At 33.0% G+C, this 17,704-nt stretch overlaps 1 protein-coding gene across 2 annotated transcripts; it reads right to left on the bottom strand.

Moving 5' to 3' along the window:
* Nucleotides 1–2,185: 2,185 nt before the first annotated feature.
* On the bottom strand, nt 2,186–17,376 carry POU1F1 (POU class 1 homeobox 1). 2 transcript variants are annotated; one of them, XM_057697089.1, is made up of 6 exons: nt 17,117–17,376; nt 14,246–14,317; nt 6,821–7,045; nt 4,618–4,782; nt 3,804–3,864; nt 2,186–2,928 (listed from the first exon to the last, which is right to left on the bottom strand). In XM_057697089.1, the coding sequence occupies exons 1-6, from the start codon at nt 17,256–17,258 to the stop codon at nt 2,718–2,720; spliced, it is 876 nt and encodes a 291-aa protein (XP_057553072.1). In that variant the 5' UTR covers nt 17,259–17,376; the 3' UTR covers nt 2,186–2,717. The 2 variants fall into 2 exon arrangements, with proteins under 2 accessions (XP_057553072.1, XP_057553073.1); XM_057697090.1 differs by having other exon boundaries at nt 2,718–2,928; nt 14,246–14,395; nt 17,117–17,347.
* Between the last annotated feature and the right edge of the window lie 328 nt (nt 17,377–17,704).

Here is a 17,704-nt window from a genome sequence, read left to right as displayed (position 1 = left end):
TGGAACAGCACACACACTTCCCCCTCCCCCACAAGCCATCCTCCCAAGAACCTGAAAACACACGCACACACGTGCACGCGCGCACACACACACATACACACAAACACACACCCCTCTGTCCCGAAACACTGAAAATGTTTTTTTAACTAAATACTTCCACCATTAGATATGGAATGGTAAATTACATGAATGAGTTTCTCAACCACCTCTACAGAGTTAAAATTGAGTATACCAATAGGTATAAGTGACAAACAGATCTTTCCATTTTAATGGAACTCTATTGACTTCTTGAAGATTTACCACAGAAGAGCTCACAAAACCATGAGATGGACAGGCAGTGTGGCTAAAGTCAGCTGTTGACGTTTATTCCCAAATCTATGAACACATAGATACTACACAATAAATCACATTTACCATTTGTTTAATTACAGTTTAGGATTCTAAATAACGTTAACCATTTTCTTTTTTTTAAAAAGGGCAATATCTATTAAAATATCTCAATATAGTTAGAAAATATAGTCTCAAAACTCATTTATACAGATGAGTTAATAGCAGGCACCAGTGCATTTACAACTAGTAAAGAGCTAAATAAATAAGGAATTGCTATTTCAATATTAAGTATTGATTCAAAATATTTTTTAGGGAGAAAAATTGGTTTCCAATGCTAATCGTATCTAAAGTTGAAAAGAATGACCTTATAAATGAATGTCTGATAATATGATCCAAACATTTCTAATGATGACTAAGCATGTACACATGCTTGGTTTTGATACTTAAAGTCATTAAATATTCCCAGCAGTTTCACATTTTAAGTGCAAAAAGTCACTATTCTAGATTTATATTGCATTACATTTGCTTCTATTTATGTTTCAAAGGCATGCATATGTATATTTTTAGGTGTGTATGTATGTACGTATGTTTTGCTCTGCTTTTTGCAAACTAAAGAATCACTTCCCCAATTAATGTATGTTTGAAGCAGGTGAATTATCAAGAGAAAATACTTACAAATCCACATAGCTAAATAATTTGGAATTTACTCTCAAATAAGAAAAGTCTCTCTATGTATATATAGTATTTAACACCTCCTGGGTGCTAGATGTGCACTTAAGCATGGATGATCAGGCCACTGAAAACTAATATTTTTGCTTAGATTCATAGACTTAAAATAAAACAGGGGACTATGCAAAATACTAAAAAAAAACTAATTTTTTTTGTTGTGGTTAATAATATCTCAAAAGTTTCTAACCATCCAATTAATGCTGATTTTGTGTGCACAGATGTATGTAACCTACATAGATTATGACCTGTGTAATGTTTGGTCTTTGTTAATATTACAAAAAGCAAGAGATAAGACAGTATAGTTTATTTAGAAAGCATTCTAAATAATAAAATTCAGTCTAACTGTTCCTTTTTTGTTATATAAAATAAGTTAAACATTGCCAGCAGATTAACATTCAAAATGCAAAACAGTCACTATTTGATAGTGATATCACATTGCAGTTTACCTCTACCTACAAGTTTTAAAGAAATGCATTCATTTTTAAATTGAAGTATAATTGATTTACAATATTATGTTAATTTCGGGTGTACAACGTGATTCAATATTTTTATAGGTTATACTCCATTTACAGTTATTATAAAATATTGGCTGTATTCCCTGTGCTGTACAGTGCACATTCTTATAAATTAAATAAATATGTTCCTTAAGGTACAACTCTCTGAACTGAAAAGCTCAGTATAGCAAACTTTTTGTTAATAATAAATCATATTCTAATCAATTAAACCAAAAATGATCATCTTTTCTGATAGGACCCCAGTTGGTTTTCTAGGTTGTGAGGTTGCAAAAGTTATGTCATTGCTCCCTTCAAGTTTGTAGCCATTGTTAAGAGCACACCCCTTTGTTCATTTAACAAAGATTGCATGCCCACTGTGAGCAAAGGCTTTCCCAGACACCGGAGAAACAACAGCAAACAAGCCAGACATCTTCTTTGCACTTTTACAGCTTACAGAAATAGTAGTGTGGGGCTCAAGAATCTGTAAAGCATATTTTCTATTGCTAAACATCAAAAAAAACTAATGTCTGGGAAGAATAAAAAGATCATAAGTTAATATTTCTACAAATCTCTTTTGAAACACTTCTTTGGGCTTAATGCCCTAAACGTTAACTTCAAAGGTGTCACTTCTGATTAAGATTTATTCCTAAATGCAATAATAAAATTCTAAGCAGTTCTGGTTCTTAAGTGCAAAACCTTTAGTTCAAACTATTAGAGCTGATGGTAAGCAGGACATTGGTTAAGGAATTTTCTAATTGGATCTTCTCTGCTGATATTCTTTATGTGACATTACTGACTAAAATATTAAAAAGCAGATATACAGCCTTTGGAAAAGGAACCTTTAGGAACTAAAGACCACATGTGCACACTCCTCAGTGTGTGTGTGTGTGTGTGTGTGTAGAGAGAGAGAGAGAAGGAACGATATATTGAGAGAGAGAACCATTGTTTTATTCCTATGTCTTTGGCTTAAAAAGTACAATGTGCCTTCTGAGGATAATTCATAAATATAATTTAACTTGTATTTATTTTTAAAGTAGAAAAGAAAAGCTTCTGCAAAAGTTACTGATATGATTTTTTTAAAGCTAACCGAAAAAATTTCTATTTTGGCTGGAGAAGAGAAAGGGATGAAAAATAGAAAAACTGGCTATTACACAACAGAAAATCTTATCTGCATTCAAGATGCTCCTTAGAAATAGTAAATAAACTCTGATTCAGACTTGTTTTCACCCGTTTTTCTCTCTGCCTTCGGTTGCAAAACCAAACCCTCACTACTTCTTTCTCCAGGTTCAGTTCTTCAGCCATCCTCAAGATCTCTTGAGATGAAGGTTTATTCTGTTCTCCAAAGTGTCTCTCCAGAGCGTCTTTAGCAGCAATACTGGGAGGTGGGGAGTTGGCAGGAGAGAAGGGGGGATATGATGTTTTTAGGGATGTTTTTGGCAGATCAAAATTAAGTTAGGTTGAATTTCCTAAATGTTAACATAAAAAGGAAACTTAAAGACTCCACAAGCAAATTCAAAGCTCTTCAACAAAGATAAATGTGCAGTTTGTCAAACATTTGGGTGCTTGTCTTATGTAGCCTGACTTTACCAGAGTCGCAGGAAGAAATAATCAGGGGAACCCAGACATTGTGTTTATCCCACTTTGTGCCACAAGAGGGCACTGACTTACTGAGAAGGAAATAATTCTGTAGGCATTTCTAAATGTCCCCCAAATATCATTTAGGTTATTTACAATAAATGAAATGTTTTGTGTACAACTAACCCACCAAGACAAAACCTATAATTTAGCAATTCCTCTTTGAACCTCACGGAAATTATAAAAAGATCAATGAATAATCTTTCTTGCTTGGAATGCAAGGAGTCACTTTGAACTTTAAGCAGCTAAAATACAGATGACTAGTTTTGTTATTTGTAATAACATAGATACCACATTGCCAGTACAAAACTTATGTCTAAAAGGACAGTAGAAACAATCACTCGTTTTAGGAGTGATTGTACAGTTTCTGTTTTATCCAAAACTTGCAGAGCAAAACTCTTCTTGAATCAAACAAATATTTTTCCATCAAATTTTAAATTTCCAGCTATTTCTCACCAGTAATTTATTAAATGTCATGCTTTTTTCACCCATCTTATTTGCTCAATTGACGATTCATTTTTACGTTATATTGAACCTATATTATGCTCAAATGCTCATTGCATTTATAAAATATCTTTTTCTTCTCCAGTAACTTTTAATATCTCAAAAGTATACCTGATAGTTGTTCTCCGTTTCCTTTTTCTTTCATTTGCACCCACTTTCTCATTGTATAAAGCTGTGACGGGGAAAAGATGAATAATTACAAAAACAAAGTAGGTGTTTTTTTTTTAACTATCAGATTAGGATTTAAAGTTTTCTTTATAAAACAATGCAAAATAAAATTACCATACATTTGTGTTTTAAATTTTTGCAGTCTACATTGTCTTAGATTACAAGCCCTAGATTAAAATGTTAACAGAAATAAATACTAACTTTGCAAAAACAATTGTCTTTAAATCATATCCCTACCTTTTGTTGGAACACTTGCTCTAAATGCTCTCAAAGCTTGCTCTTTATCCAGCCTTGACATTAATATAAGTAGATAATTTTATTACATTAGTTTGCTCATCTAGCAATTGCTTGTGTCATTCACTAGAAATAGCGGTGTGTGCAAATACTCTGGCTATACTTATATTGGGTTATAAAAATGATTCATTTATAATTACTACGGTATAAGCACAGAGGCAAAAAAATCTGGATGTGTTAAAAAGAATCATTTCGCCACTTCACACCTACGCCATATCATCTAGAAACTTTCCTTATATAGTTTATTCCTCACTATTTACCTTCTCAGTAAATTTATTTCTACACTTGCACTGTCCTTGTGTTTTTTTAGTGTAATGAAACAAGATAGTTATTTTTCATGTCAAAGAGAAAAATCAAACCAAACCAAACTTGAAACCTCTCACTTTAGTATTAATCCAACCGAGGGAAGCCATTGTTTTTAGGTTAAAACATCACAGAGTCTCCAGAAATACAGCTTTAGTACCTCCTACTTGCTCGGCTTCCTCCAGCCATTTGGATAATATTGCTTTTAGTTTGCATGCATTTTTGAAGCTAAGCTGCAGGTTTTCAAATCGGCAGATAGTTGTTTGACTGAATTCAGAGCCATGCACAGCTGCCAGGGCTTCTCCAACATTTGTTTGGGTGTACCCTGTAAAAAAAAAACAAAGGCCATTTGCTTCGGTTTTTCAAGAAACATTCATTTTGGTCTATTGTTGTACAAATTTGTGTATCTATCTTCATCAACTATTAAACACTGCTTTTAAACATATGTTTGTTGACAATTTAGAATAACAGTAAGGTTTAGTGTAGAATTGTCCAGTATTTAAAAAAAAATTCCTTCTAGTTAATAAATTTCTTTTTAGAAGTCAAAAGAACTCAGATAGGAACATCTGCCATTCATACTATTTAGCCAAATTGGTTAGATATTTTCTAAACACTTTAGAAGACATTTAAAAATTCTCTCTTAATCATTATTATTGAACATCTGATGATATATGCTTAAAATCTGTAGTATACTAAATATAATCCATAAAATATATGGTGATATTTCATAAATATTTTAATCTCAACTGTAAGAGTGAAAAATTCAGCATGTTGAAGGGTACCAAATAAAACTAAAAATTGTGTTTATTTTCCCTGAAAACATGTTTATTATGAGACTTTGATCACAACATTTTCTGTATATTTCCAAGCATATTGATTCTATCATTTGGTAATGCTTCTATCTCCAGGCAAAAAGTTCTCATAAAATGTCTCAAACATTTTTAGAATTCAAGTTGATATAAGCCATCAATATAGAATTTGAAACACTCACAGCAATATAAATAGCAAATTGAAAATGAATGTTATAAAGATGCCTACTGCTGTGTTTATGACAAATAGTAACTACATATTAATTCAGGGCCTAAGGCTATATACCTGTATGCATAAAATCATTACATATGATGCCCATCAATAAATATCATTAAAAATTACCAATGGCTCATTCCACAAATGCAGAAGTTTGTACTATCATTTCAATCCATAAAAAATACATTTCATGCATTAAAATCAGGTTAATTATTACGGTTATTTACATTAAAAACACTTCAATAGAAAGTGAGCAAAGGCTATGAACAGACAGTTCACAGAAAAGGAATTACAAACAACTGTCACACATGAAAGAACATCTTTCACTCTTCACTCAAAATAAGAGAAACTTAAAATGAAACTACCATGAGGTACCACTTTGACCTTTCTGATTTGCAAAGATCTAAAAGATTAATAGCATCTTTTTCCTTCAACAACAATTTTTTTAATCTATGTGCCAGTCACTGTTCTAAGTGCTGAGGATATGCCACTAAGGAGAAAACAAAAAGAAATAGACAAAAAAATAAACAACAAAAAACTCCTGCTTTCACGGAACTCATATTCTGAAGGGTGGCAAAAGAGATACCCATGGTGGTAGTAAAATTTGGTACAACTTCCACAGAGACCAATTTGACACCTATCAAGATTACAAATACATATACACTTCGATCAAGCAGTTTTGCTTTTAACACTTTCCCTTCACATATATTTATATAGGTGAAAATGACATTTATGAAGTTAATCATTGTGGTATTGTTTTCAATAGCATAAGATTGAAGACCATCTAAATTCCACCAGCAGGAGACTGGTAGTATATTCATAAAATGGAATTTGACAGATGGATTAAAGAAGGCTGTCTAAAAAACTAATATTGAAAGCTCTGCAAAATAAATAAATGAAAAAATCTATATGAAGAAATATATGAATTTGCTTATATTTATATGCATAAAATATCTCTGGAAGGCCACATAAGAAACTAACAACATTGGTAAACAGGAAAAACAAGCAGAAGGGATACATTTCACTTACACCTTTTTAACTTTTGACTCATACAAAAGTATCTATTCAAATAAAATATAGGTTAAAAAGGCACCTCAAAACTTCTCTAAAAAAAGAGTACCATTAATTTAGAAATGTATGTATTTTGGCTACTAACAATTTACAAGTAAATTAAAGTTTTTGTAGGTTTTTCGTAATTCAGGTAGCTTACATCCACAGTAGAGATATAGAATGAGAACTGTCTTGGACTTTTGAGCAGAGTATAAGAGACTGAACAGTAATAGAGTAAGAACTGGCAGACCAGATTGTGTGCCCCACTGCTCTTAATAAGCACATACCTAGCTTAATTCTTCTCACTTTAAATTCATTGGCAAATTTTTCAAGTTCTCGGATTTCTGGAGAATCCATGTCTATTGGCTCTTCAACCGATTTGCTTTTCCGCCTGAGCTCCTGCTTGAAATCAGCAGCTGTGGGGTCCTCTGCAAGGAGAGGCTGGTGCATGGGAGGAAAGCCATGACTCAAGGTGTGGTCGGGAAACTTATAAAGACAAGGGGTTAAGCTCCCTGTAACAACAAGAAAGGGAAAGGACCATTTGTAATTATCCCCCATTTCTATACTTGCAAGAATTCGGCCCATAAGATTATTCTGTGACAGCCAGTCTCAATTCTGAAAGGTTACCTGACATTCACTCTTCTGGGGTAGAAGTCAGAGTAGCTTAGTATAAATGCGATGATTTATTTTCCACCTTCCTGGGAGCAGCAAAAACAAAGATAATGCAAAGCCAAAGGAAAGAAGCAGGGACTTGCAAATAATCAAAATAGAAATAAGCAAATTTTACAGAAGTGTGAGTTTTCTATCCTTTTTTTCTCTTAAAAGACATCTGTTCCTGGGAATCCAACATTCAACTCTAACCAGAATGTATATTTTGATCTCTGTTTTCTTAATTCATTGAACACATAATCTATGATGTTTGCTATAATCAAGGCACATGGTTAAGTGCTATGCTGGGAAGTTTTTTAGGATTGAAAAAATTGATTTTACAGTATTAAGAAACCCCACTATTTTTTCAGTGAATGCTAATTTAGTAAAGACAGGTAAAAAGAAAATTCTCTGGACACAGAATACATTAATATAGTTAAATAGATTTGACGTTAACAAACAACCGATGTTAACAAAAAGTAATTTTTAAAGTTCTATTAAGTCAGAGACAAGATTTCTTGAAAAGTATAAAATATAATGGAATCATTTCTTGATTATTATTTAGGAGGCAAAAATACATGGCAAGGAAGGGTGCAATTCTAGATATGACAAGTAATCACCATTAAATGATGAAGCATTGAATCCATTGAGAGTTAAATGATAAATCACAAAAAACTGAAAAATCTAACTTTTTATTGCTTCCAGATTTCATTCTTCATTTGGAAAGATGAGTTTGTCTCAGTTGGAGAGCATGGGTGAGAGGATGGTGTAAGACAAATTCCCACACATTGTATTTGTTTTCTTCATCCGTACATTACATTTTTATTCGTAGAGAACTTAACTTCAATTTATATTCAATGACATATATATGAGCAAGACATTTTGATATAAATAAAATATTCAATAATTAATAATCTTTCTTATGAGTATAAATAAATATTTAAACTAAAAATAAATGACAACAAAATACATGCAGTAATCATTCTTAGAAACATACTGAAAAAATACATCAAGTTTACACTACCTATAATTTCTCTATAAATACATTCACAAGTCAGACATGAGTAATAGTGTGTTTTGCCAGAATATATAAATCTTACGTTAATATATCAATACGTAATGAGCAAAGAATAGTGTAAGTCAGCAAATTGTTGGCTTACATTATTTACATGAGAATATGTAATTATATAGTGTGCCCTATCCAGTAGACTGTATTATTTTTCTGAAGCAAAATACACACACAAGTGAGAAATTAAACAAAATAGCATAAAATAAATTTAGCTGTTTCACAGATGTAAAAAATATACAAAAGAAACTATTCCTGTCTAGAGCAATTAATACTACTTTTAAAAATCAAAATTATCCAGTTTTTTTTTTTAAGTTAATCATCCACTTGATGCTTTAGTGGGTGGTATATTAAACAGACCAGATAAAATTTTAAAAAGCAATTTTATCAATTTTTAATTTATTACATAACAATTTTTTTAATGTTTATTACCTTTGGGGTTCATTTTTAGCTTTCTATTAGTTTTAGATTTCTGCTAGTTGAAATAAAAGTCTAATATATAAGAAATAAAACTGATCACCTTTATTTTTACATTTACTTAATATTTATCTCAAGACTTGCTTTGCTTTCAGAGTTGATTCTTACACATATGAAAAAAATCTTCACTTCTTTCATCATTAAGATCAAATGCCACTTAATACACTTAATGATGAAATACTCTGAGAAACAGTAAAAACAGAGAGAAAAATCAGGCTGCTGTTTGATTTTGCACATTTAATGCATTTTAAGACACTTTGGATAACTCATGTAACCTATGTCAAATTATTTTTATTTTACATAAGTAATTTGTTGCATTTCATTTACATGAGATGCGGTACAGTCTGAATTGTTAGCAATCTTGATTACTGTTTTCAATTTTTCTTGCTGAATATAATTGCACTGCTACAAATTGCCGTGCTGTGTTCATTTTACATTTGTCATTTTCTTATCCTTATATAAACAAATGAAGTAGAAAAGATATGTAGTTTTTACCCACAATTTAAAATTTAAATAAAAACAAGTTAACTTTCCTTGGGTGCTATGATGAATTCGCTATACAGTTGAGACTAGAAGTGAAGTCCAGTGAACACTGCAATAAACCACATCAAAATAATCAGTTCATTTTTCAGTTTGTCTGTACTCAGGGAAATCAAATGACTTTAAAAATTTCTGCAGCTTAAACATATTTGGTTACATTAAACAAATGCTTTCAGACAAAAGTATTATAATTATTTACTAAAATATTGGAAGTGTGCCATCTCTATTTCTGGAAAATTTTAAAGCTAGTTTATACATTATAAATACTCTGGAGAAATGGACATTTAGAAAATAAATTTGAACATGAGTCCATAAAAAGTACACAGGAAATACCATGTTCAAAAGCTTGGCATCCAGAGGAAAAAGGAAAATACAATGTGTATGTTTTTATTTTTCATTAATTGAAAATATCCACAATTATCCGCAGGGACACAGTTTTCCTGGAACTAGCCTTAAACAGAAATTCCTGACAGTCACAAGTACAGCCAAACAAACTGTGGTTTCTATCATATGATCCTGTATTTGGGGAAAATGAGAAGTGACTGGTATGGTACAAGTGACAAGATATTTTAAAATATTTTAAAATTTTTTCTAAAACCTGAATTATTGAAAAGTTGGGGTGGTGGCGGGGAGAGAATAGACAGTGAGTTTCATCCAGCAGAAGTTTCAGAAACAATTTCTAAAACATTGATAAACAAAATTGTCTGTAAGCCTAGAACAAGAACACACCTAAATAGTTTGGAAGCATTTGTACATTTTTTATAGCCCAAGGTATATTTTCACACTGCAGATTAATCCACCACAGCCTACTTCTGGGCAGAAGAGGGAGAGGAACAGAGGTAAGTCTTTTAAGGCAGGACAAGGAGAAGCCGAGGTCCAGTTTGCCTTGCAGGGACCTGGCTTGAGGTCCCGTGATACGGGGCAGACTGCTCTTCTGCAGCGTGTGGCTCGGCCAGATGCTAACCGACAACATCTCTGAGGTTATGGGCTGAAGCTTTAAAAGAACAAACAGGGAAAGTAGAGGGACACAGTAAAATACCCCCACCTTGCTGTAGATATGCGCAGCAAAGTGCATTTGAATATTTCCATTTCTTTTCTTTTTTTTACCTTATGCATGACAATGTGAAACAAATCATAAATTTGAATTGTGATTTTTTTTCCTCTTTTGTGCATTGGTACATCCTATCCACGTACCTCAAGGGTCCTCTGCCTGGTTTTGTAAATTAGGTTGATTTGGAGCACAGCCATGCCGGTTTGTTTACATACTGCCTGTGGCTGCTTTTGAGTTGTGCAGTTGAAACAGAGGCTACAAAATTTAGGGAAAATACATAGTGTCAGTGCTACTGAAAGTCCTTTCATGACCCAGAGGCAAAAGGTGGTCAGAATTACTCCTTCCCTTAGTGTCAACACAACCAGAATAAGTTAGGGAAAAAATAAAACTAAATAAAACAAAAAAAGAAAAAAAAAAGGAAACAGGAAAAAAAAAAAAAAAAAGAGACAACTTAAGAATGAAGAAATGGGCTCCGAAGTAAGACTATTTCTATACGTTACTGTGAGACATATTTCTGTTACTTTCTGCCTTAGCCCAGGTGGAAAGGGCACTTTCAGCCATACTAATCTTTTCTCTTATTATCCGCTTCTCATAAAAAAAATTCATCTTATTTCCCCAATACCAGCTATTTTGCTTTCCTGTTAAAATTAATTTTTAAGCAAGGACTCTTACAGCACGTCCTGAGTGGCCATTATGTCATAACCTTGCTGAGTTTAGCAATCATTACTGTGTAGCTGATTTGCCCAGTTTCCATAGGACAGTGGACGAGGTACACAGCTCATTAAGCTTGTTTTCTAACTTTCACCCAGCTTTAGAAACTAGTTGTCAGACATAATATCAGATACCCAGGAATCATAGTTTTGAAGGGTATTTGTTGCTATTTTGTTTTCTTTTGTGTTTTTCTAGAAGAGATTTTTGAATAGCATTTATAATTTCCTGTTTCCTATTATCTATACTGTAGGCTGTTGAATTATCTAAGTTCTCAGGAGAGAAGAGACAGAAGAAGAAATTTAACTGCAAACGTATCTGAAGAGAAGACTTGATCTTCTCAACCTGGAGAAAGCCAGGTTGAATTGGTACCAAGTTGCCACAAATCAACTCCAATAGACCTGTGGTACCCACCGCAACTTGGATATGAAGAGATTGACACTTTGAGATGCTGACTTGAACAAGGTTTGTAATTAGTCACTGGTGTGGCCAATGCATTTCACCCAATCAACATCCTCTTTGGTCTACTCACACCTGCACTATGAGGCACAGTGGATTCATCTGGTTATTAGAGACCTCCCCACCAACCTTAACAAAATATTAACGATAGCTCTTGTCTTCCATTGGGTTATTAATTTAATGAAATGCTCAAACTAAATGTAAGCATCAGAGTATAGTGATAAAATAATCATATTCAAATAAAGCAATTTCACATCCTTTGAAATATGGTTCTGTCTTCAGCTTCACTTTTATGTGGAGTATGTGACAATGAACCTGTCTTTGTTGTTGATGATTAGATGCTTCTGTGGATTGTGTGGAAACAGCTGATTTGATGATCGCCTTGAGACTTCTCAGAAAATTCAAATGACATTATCAGGTTTCTCTTGTGTATTTTATACCTTTTCTGAGTTCCTGCATACTTCCAAATTCTCGTGTTTTATGACTCAATTTGTGTAGTTTCTCTGGGGATGACGGCAGAAAGGTTCAGATTCTCGGAGATTTAATCTTCCAGGATGCAAAGGCTAATACTGAATATATGTCAAAACAGTGACATTGTAACAAATTAAAAAGCACATCATATTTTAATGATATCCCTCTCAAAAACTATTCAAATATAATCTCTATGCTTGCCATGGTGAATTTTTCTGTCAGTGACAAAATATATGTAATTTTGGCCTAAGATTACAGTGATACCTCCAAATCTTAGAAGGACCATTTTTCTCATTATTGTCCGCCAACCCAGGGTTTGAATCATTTTCGAGGGCTTTTCCAGGGGCCTCTCCTTTTTAACTTTTAATGAGGAAGCGAGTTCACTGAGCGCCTGCCGGGGAAATTTGGATCAGCACAACCTGAGCTGCCTGTGGGCTCTCAGTGTGACCCTGGGCCTGTACTCTCCAATCCTGGCAACTCGAAGGATGTCAGATGTCTCAGGCCAGCTGTGGACTCAGCAGCCACTGGCCTAGATGCGGTGGGAGGGAGATGATAGCAAAAACCATCTTAGAGTATTTGGTCTGTGGCTGGTTTTATCTTCATGCGCATCTCCATCCATTGCTGCCCCTTGCCGAGTGTAGAGGGCACCTAAAGTTGCACTTGGGTTCCTGGGACTTACTGTGAAGGAACAACAAGGTCTTTTTCCTCCAAAAAAAGAGCAGCACATGGCCATGAGCTTGTCATTACTTGTCTCCATAATCAAAGTGTGGTGGAGACCACAGAAAGCATTCTGCCTGCACCTCTAGTGGCTAAATGCGCACTCTTCTACTATCTTATAATGCAAGAAGTTCATCATCACCAAGGGCTGTTTTCGTTAACTCTGGATACTGGTTAATGCCTAAGTATATGAATCATAAATGGCCCTTTTTCAAAAGGGGAAGAAAAATATGGCTTTCCTTGTTTCTTAATTATTAAAGAGAGACATTAGGATTTACAGATAACCATTAAGAACATCAGTTTTTATTTTATCATAAAGGTGAGGATACTAGTTTATTCAGAATGCTGCCTAATAGAATGTAAAAGAAGCTAATTTATTCTGAAATATTTTAAAGTTTTAATGTTTTATTGTCTTACACTGAGAAATTTTGAGAAATTAAAGGTTGGTGAACTAAATTCTTTGTTCAATTTTGTTTCGAATTTATAAGCAGAAATCCATATTTGATTTTTTATTACCTACTCTGGATAACAAAACACAAGAAAAGATTTCCCTTATATGTGTTTCCTCTATCCAGAGTTTCTCTCTCAATATCACGCAGGTGCACACACACACACACACTCTTACATTCTCACATGGAGCCTTGGTAGTTTATTGTCACTCATAGTATTTCTCCCACTGATGCAGAAATAAATATAAAAGATTAAGGGATACATAAAAAAATTTCTGTGCACAACAAAATTTTTTCTATGGTCATATCCTAAAATTAAGTCATAAATTTTGTAGTGAGTGGACTTCTTAGGTCAGATTTTCTTTTCCTTAAAAAATGTGCTATCACTACCTTCATACAAGTGTCAATAAACAAGTAGTTTATCTTGATTTAGTGATGCTTTACTTATCCAGAAGGAAAAAAGATATGTGACTTCAACTATTTCAATCTCATCTAAGACTCAGACAGGGATCTCAGACAGGGGTGCCAAAAACTCAACTATTGCTAAAGCAGGTGCTAATCACTCTTAGCCTTCAATGTTTTATTTATCTTTATGGACAAAATGGCCAGAAGAAATACTGTGATGAGGAGGATGTTCTATAAGTTGGTCTATCTGCTTTGGTAGCCACATAAGATTATTGAGCACTTGAAATATGGCTAGTGTAACTGAGGAACTGAGTTTTAAATTTGACTTTATTTTAGTTAATTTACCTCTAAATTTAAATAGACACAAGGCTAGTGGCTACTTCATTATTACTGTAGGAAAGCCCACTAATGGCATAAAAAAGTGACAATCAGCAGTGTGGCAGCAGAGAATTAGAATAAAATTCATACAAAGCAAACACCAGAGTTAAGAAGCATAGCAGTTCATGGTTGTGAAGAATAGGGGCAATCAGATATAACTATTATGATGTCTGAAGACATGACAGAACAGGGAACATTTCAATAAGCGGTGGTTTTACCAGCAATTTGCAAGGTTAAGAGATTTGAATTTCATGACATACTCTGGTCAAGATTTCCTCAGGCCCAGGACATCCATCCAAGTGTCCCCAAATTCAATCTTATATGTAAAGACACTTTTTCTTACCTGCCATCACTCCATAGGTGGATGACTGGTTTCCATAATGACAGGAAGGAACAGAATAATGAAGTCCTGTTGCTGTGTTTCGCAACGTTGTCACCAAGAAATATGTACACAAACATTTAGGAGTTTGGATCAAAGACAAAATAGACGGGACTGGTAAGAAAATGTACGAGGATTCAACACACATTCGTTTCATTTCAAAAGTACACATTTATGCTATTCTTAAAGTTACATGCCAATGATTTGTTCTCATTTGGGGGCAGTGTTTGATGAGTAGGTTAAAACTAGGAGTTGGAATTTGTCTCAAGGAATGAGATCATGAATCATCAAAGTTGACTAGAACCTTCATTAATGATATCCTGTGCTCTGTGTTGGGGTGACTGACCAGTTTGAATCTTGGCTAACTGGAAGTTGCAGAATTCTCACAGGTTCCACCCAATATAGACATTACAAAGAACTGACAAGAGGATAGCCTCTTAAAATTCTTGTATAACATGGTATTATAAAGTGGTCTTTTTCTGGAGCAATGAATACAGAAATCAACTCTTGATCAGTCTTTACTTCCGCTTACTCATCTAATAAATTTCTTCCATCAAAGAGGAAATGGAAGAGCCACTAACCTTTTATTGGATATAATCATAAAAACCCCGCTAAATTCAGAGGCTCGTGAAAAGCCTGTGACAATGTATGATGTATTTAACCTGGTGTTGAAACCATGAGTTTGTAGGTTTTCTCATGCACACAATTAATTCAACAATTCTAATGATGAAGCTGGTCAAAAAATAAGTTCATTGATTGTTGAATAACTTGAGGTTTATAAAGGCTGACCATAGCATATAAACTTAACGTCATTTATAAATAGTTATAGGTCTCATTGAATTAATGTGTATGTTGAAAGTAAATTTGAATCACTAAACTTTTATCAAGCTTTCAACATGAATCACAATGGACTGCTGACAATAAAATCACTAGCCTATGTTTTCTTATGTATTTTATTTACTCTTTTATTCCATTGTATCCTGAATATAGTGGTGGATTTTCCTAAGTATAATTGTATCTTCTTGAATAATATGAGATATTATAAAGAATAGATTTAGAATCCTTTGAAAACATATAGTCTACCAATTAAAGACATAAGGTTTCTTCAGAAAGTGAAACATATTTTCTCTAACTATAGCGCATTTTTTAATATTTTAAAATATCTACATAAATTTTCATTTTACAACTGACACGTAGAGAGAACTGGTCATTTTACGTTATAATGATTACTATGCATTCCAAAAGTAAACAAATAAACATGAAATATTTAATATCTAAGTGCTCTTCTTGTTATAGTCACTATTTCAGATTTCTTACTTAGACAATTAGATGTATATGATTACAGTTTGATGGAAAAATTGTAAAATCAATGCTATTGTTATTTAAAACACATTAGGTCACGTTTACTGATGAATTTTTTACTTCAAAGGTTTAAATACCTCTTGTTTTTCTGATTTGGGGAAGTAGTATAAAAATAGGCTAATTTACTAAATACATTATTTACTTTAAAATAAATAAATAGGGTTTGGAGCCTAAAATTGCTTAATTATAACCTCAATTCCAAATTTTATTTTATTCTGGTCAAATACTATCCACACACAGTAGATTAAACAAACAATGCATTATTCTTCTCTTCCCGACCTATATAAATACCTGTTATTTAAAATATACAATTATCTATGTGGTAATTGTTTAAATTTATTTATACCACACCTCTTTGATAAAATACTTTATTACATTTTCCAAAAAACCTATGTTTGAGGATATTTTCATTAGTACATTTTTAATTAAATTCTGAGAATCTTTAGTAGATAAAAAAAATCTACATTAATAATTTGACCAAAGTCTAGATATATGCCCTCTAGATACTTTAAAATTCAGCTGAAGATTAATGCCAAAATTACATATAAGTTTGGAAGCTGCTTAATTATGTCAAAAGATAAGGCTTAAATACTTTAAATCAGCATATAAATGTATTAACTCAAATTTTGATTTTCAAATGTATAACAGTTCATAGTTAGATTGCTTTTAAAACAAGTGGAAAGTGCTATTAAACAGAAGACATTTACTCAAGACTTAGTTTATAAATCAACTTCAAAACACTATTTCTGCACAAAAAAAGGACACATTAACAAAACATGCTTATATCCTTGGTTGCGTTTGAGACAATATATTTGAATTCTCAAGTTTAATTTTCATTTAAGAAAGTTATATAAGAAAATATAAAAACTTGGTTAGAGGTTGATATCTCTTCAGAACTCGATTTTGAGAAAACTCAACTCAGTCTGTGGGCTCTAAATATTATATTCTCTCTTGATTTGATTTCTGAGTTTTTAATTCTGCTATAAAGGTAAGTATATTTAAACATCTAATTATTTTATTCCTTGAAATCCATTGTTGTTGGTATTGGGAATCATTCAGTTGTGTTTACTATGAAGTGTATGGCTGTATTTAGACATGGTAGTAAATGTAATTTAAAACCCAAATAAATCTCTAAGATAAAGAAGTAATACCTTTTAAATTATTTTACACTACTTCTTTAGCTTTACTCTTTATCCATACATGTTTACATAAAAATGGTTTTCAGACTCATTGTTTGCTTATATAGAAAACAGATCTTCTTTATAATAAAATCAACAATAATTGAAATTACTACACTTACTAATATTTCTTGAAAATTTTCTTAGGCATTTTGGTTTCTTTAATATCCTGAATATTTAACTTAACACAAATGAAAATAAAAGAAGCTATGAGATTCTAAACTAACAAGATTCAAAGCATCCATCCCGACATCTTTAGGCCCAGCCACACATAGACGGTTATTGAAGTCAGTACCTGTGGACATCACGTTGGTGGCATGGTTGGAGACTGGGAGGCACTCAGCAGCACTGTGATGCATTATCAGAGGCAGAGTTGCAGAAGACTCAGAATTCAGAGGTATAAAGGTATCAGCCGAAGTAAAAGTTTGGCAACTCATTCCCACAAAAGAGTAGAAAATGAGGAGAAGTTCTGCTCCTCAAGTCACAGTTTTATTATATTACCATCTCAAAGGGCCGTTTCAAATCTCACTACTTGCATATATACATCAGGGAGGCTCTGAAGCACCAGGAGAGCGCGTGCCAGTATTTATACTGCAGGGAAATCCCTTTATACATGTTAATCGTCTTTTCCCAGGGGTATTGCTTTATCAATCTGGACAGTGTTCCTTCCTAACCAAACATAATCCATGCCCAAGAGGGAAAGTTGGTTCTTGGGTACAGATTGAAGGCAAGGGAGAAATCTGAAAGTTTGACAACTTCAGTAATTCAGACCTTTTAGAAAGGAATCAAGAACTTAAAAAAAAAAAGTCCCTCAAAGAAATAATGCTACAATGAATTGAAAAATAGTAAGTGTCTTTTTGCAATTAACACAATGACAAATTTA

The sequence above is a fragment of the Hippopotamus amphibius genome, chromosome 10, assembly GCF_030028045.1.
Source record: "Hippopotamus amphibius kiboko isolate mHipAmp2 chromosome 10, mHipAmp2.hap2, whole genome shotgun sequence".
Lineage (NCBI taxonomy): Eukaryota > Metazoa > Chordata > Mammalia > Artiodactyla > Hippopotamidae > Hippopotamus > Hippopotamus amphibius.
Note: the sequence above shows the minus strand (reverse complement) of the source record. Positions and strands in the feature narration are given on the sequence as shown.

Bases quoted from the DNA above. Each gene is read 5' to 3' on its own strand.
- POU1F1 (XM_057697090.1), bottom strand. From the start codon at position 17,258: ATGAGTTGCCAAACTTTTACTTCGGCTGATACCTTTATACCTCTGAAT. The intron at 14,396-17,116 runs GTACTGACTTCA...TTTTCTTACCAG, and splicing joins CACCAACGTGATGTCCACAG to TCCCGTCTATTTTGTCTTTG. The intron at 2,929-3,803 runs GTATACTTTTGA...CCCACCTCCCAG, and splicing joins AAACGGAGAACAACTATCAG to TATTGCTGCTAAAGACGCTC.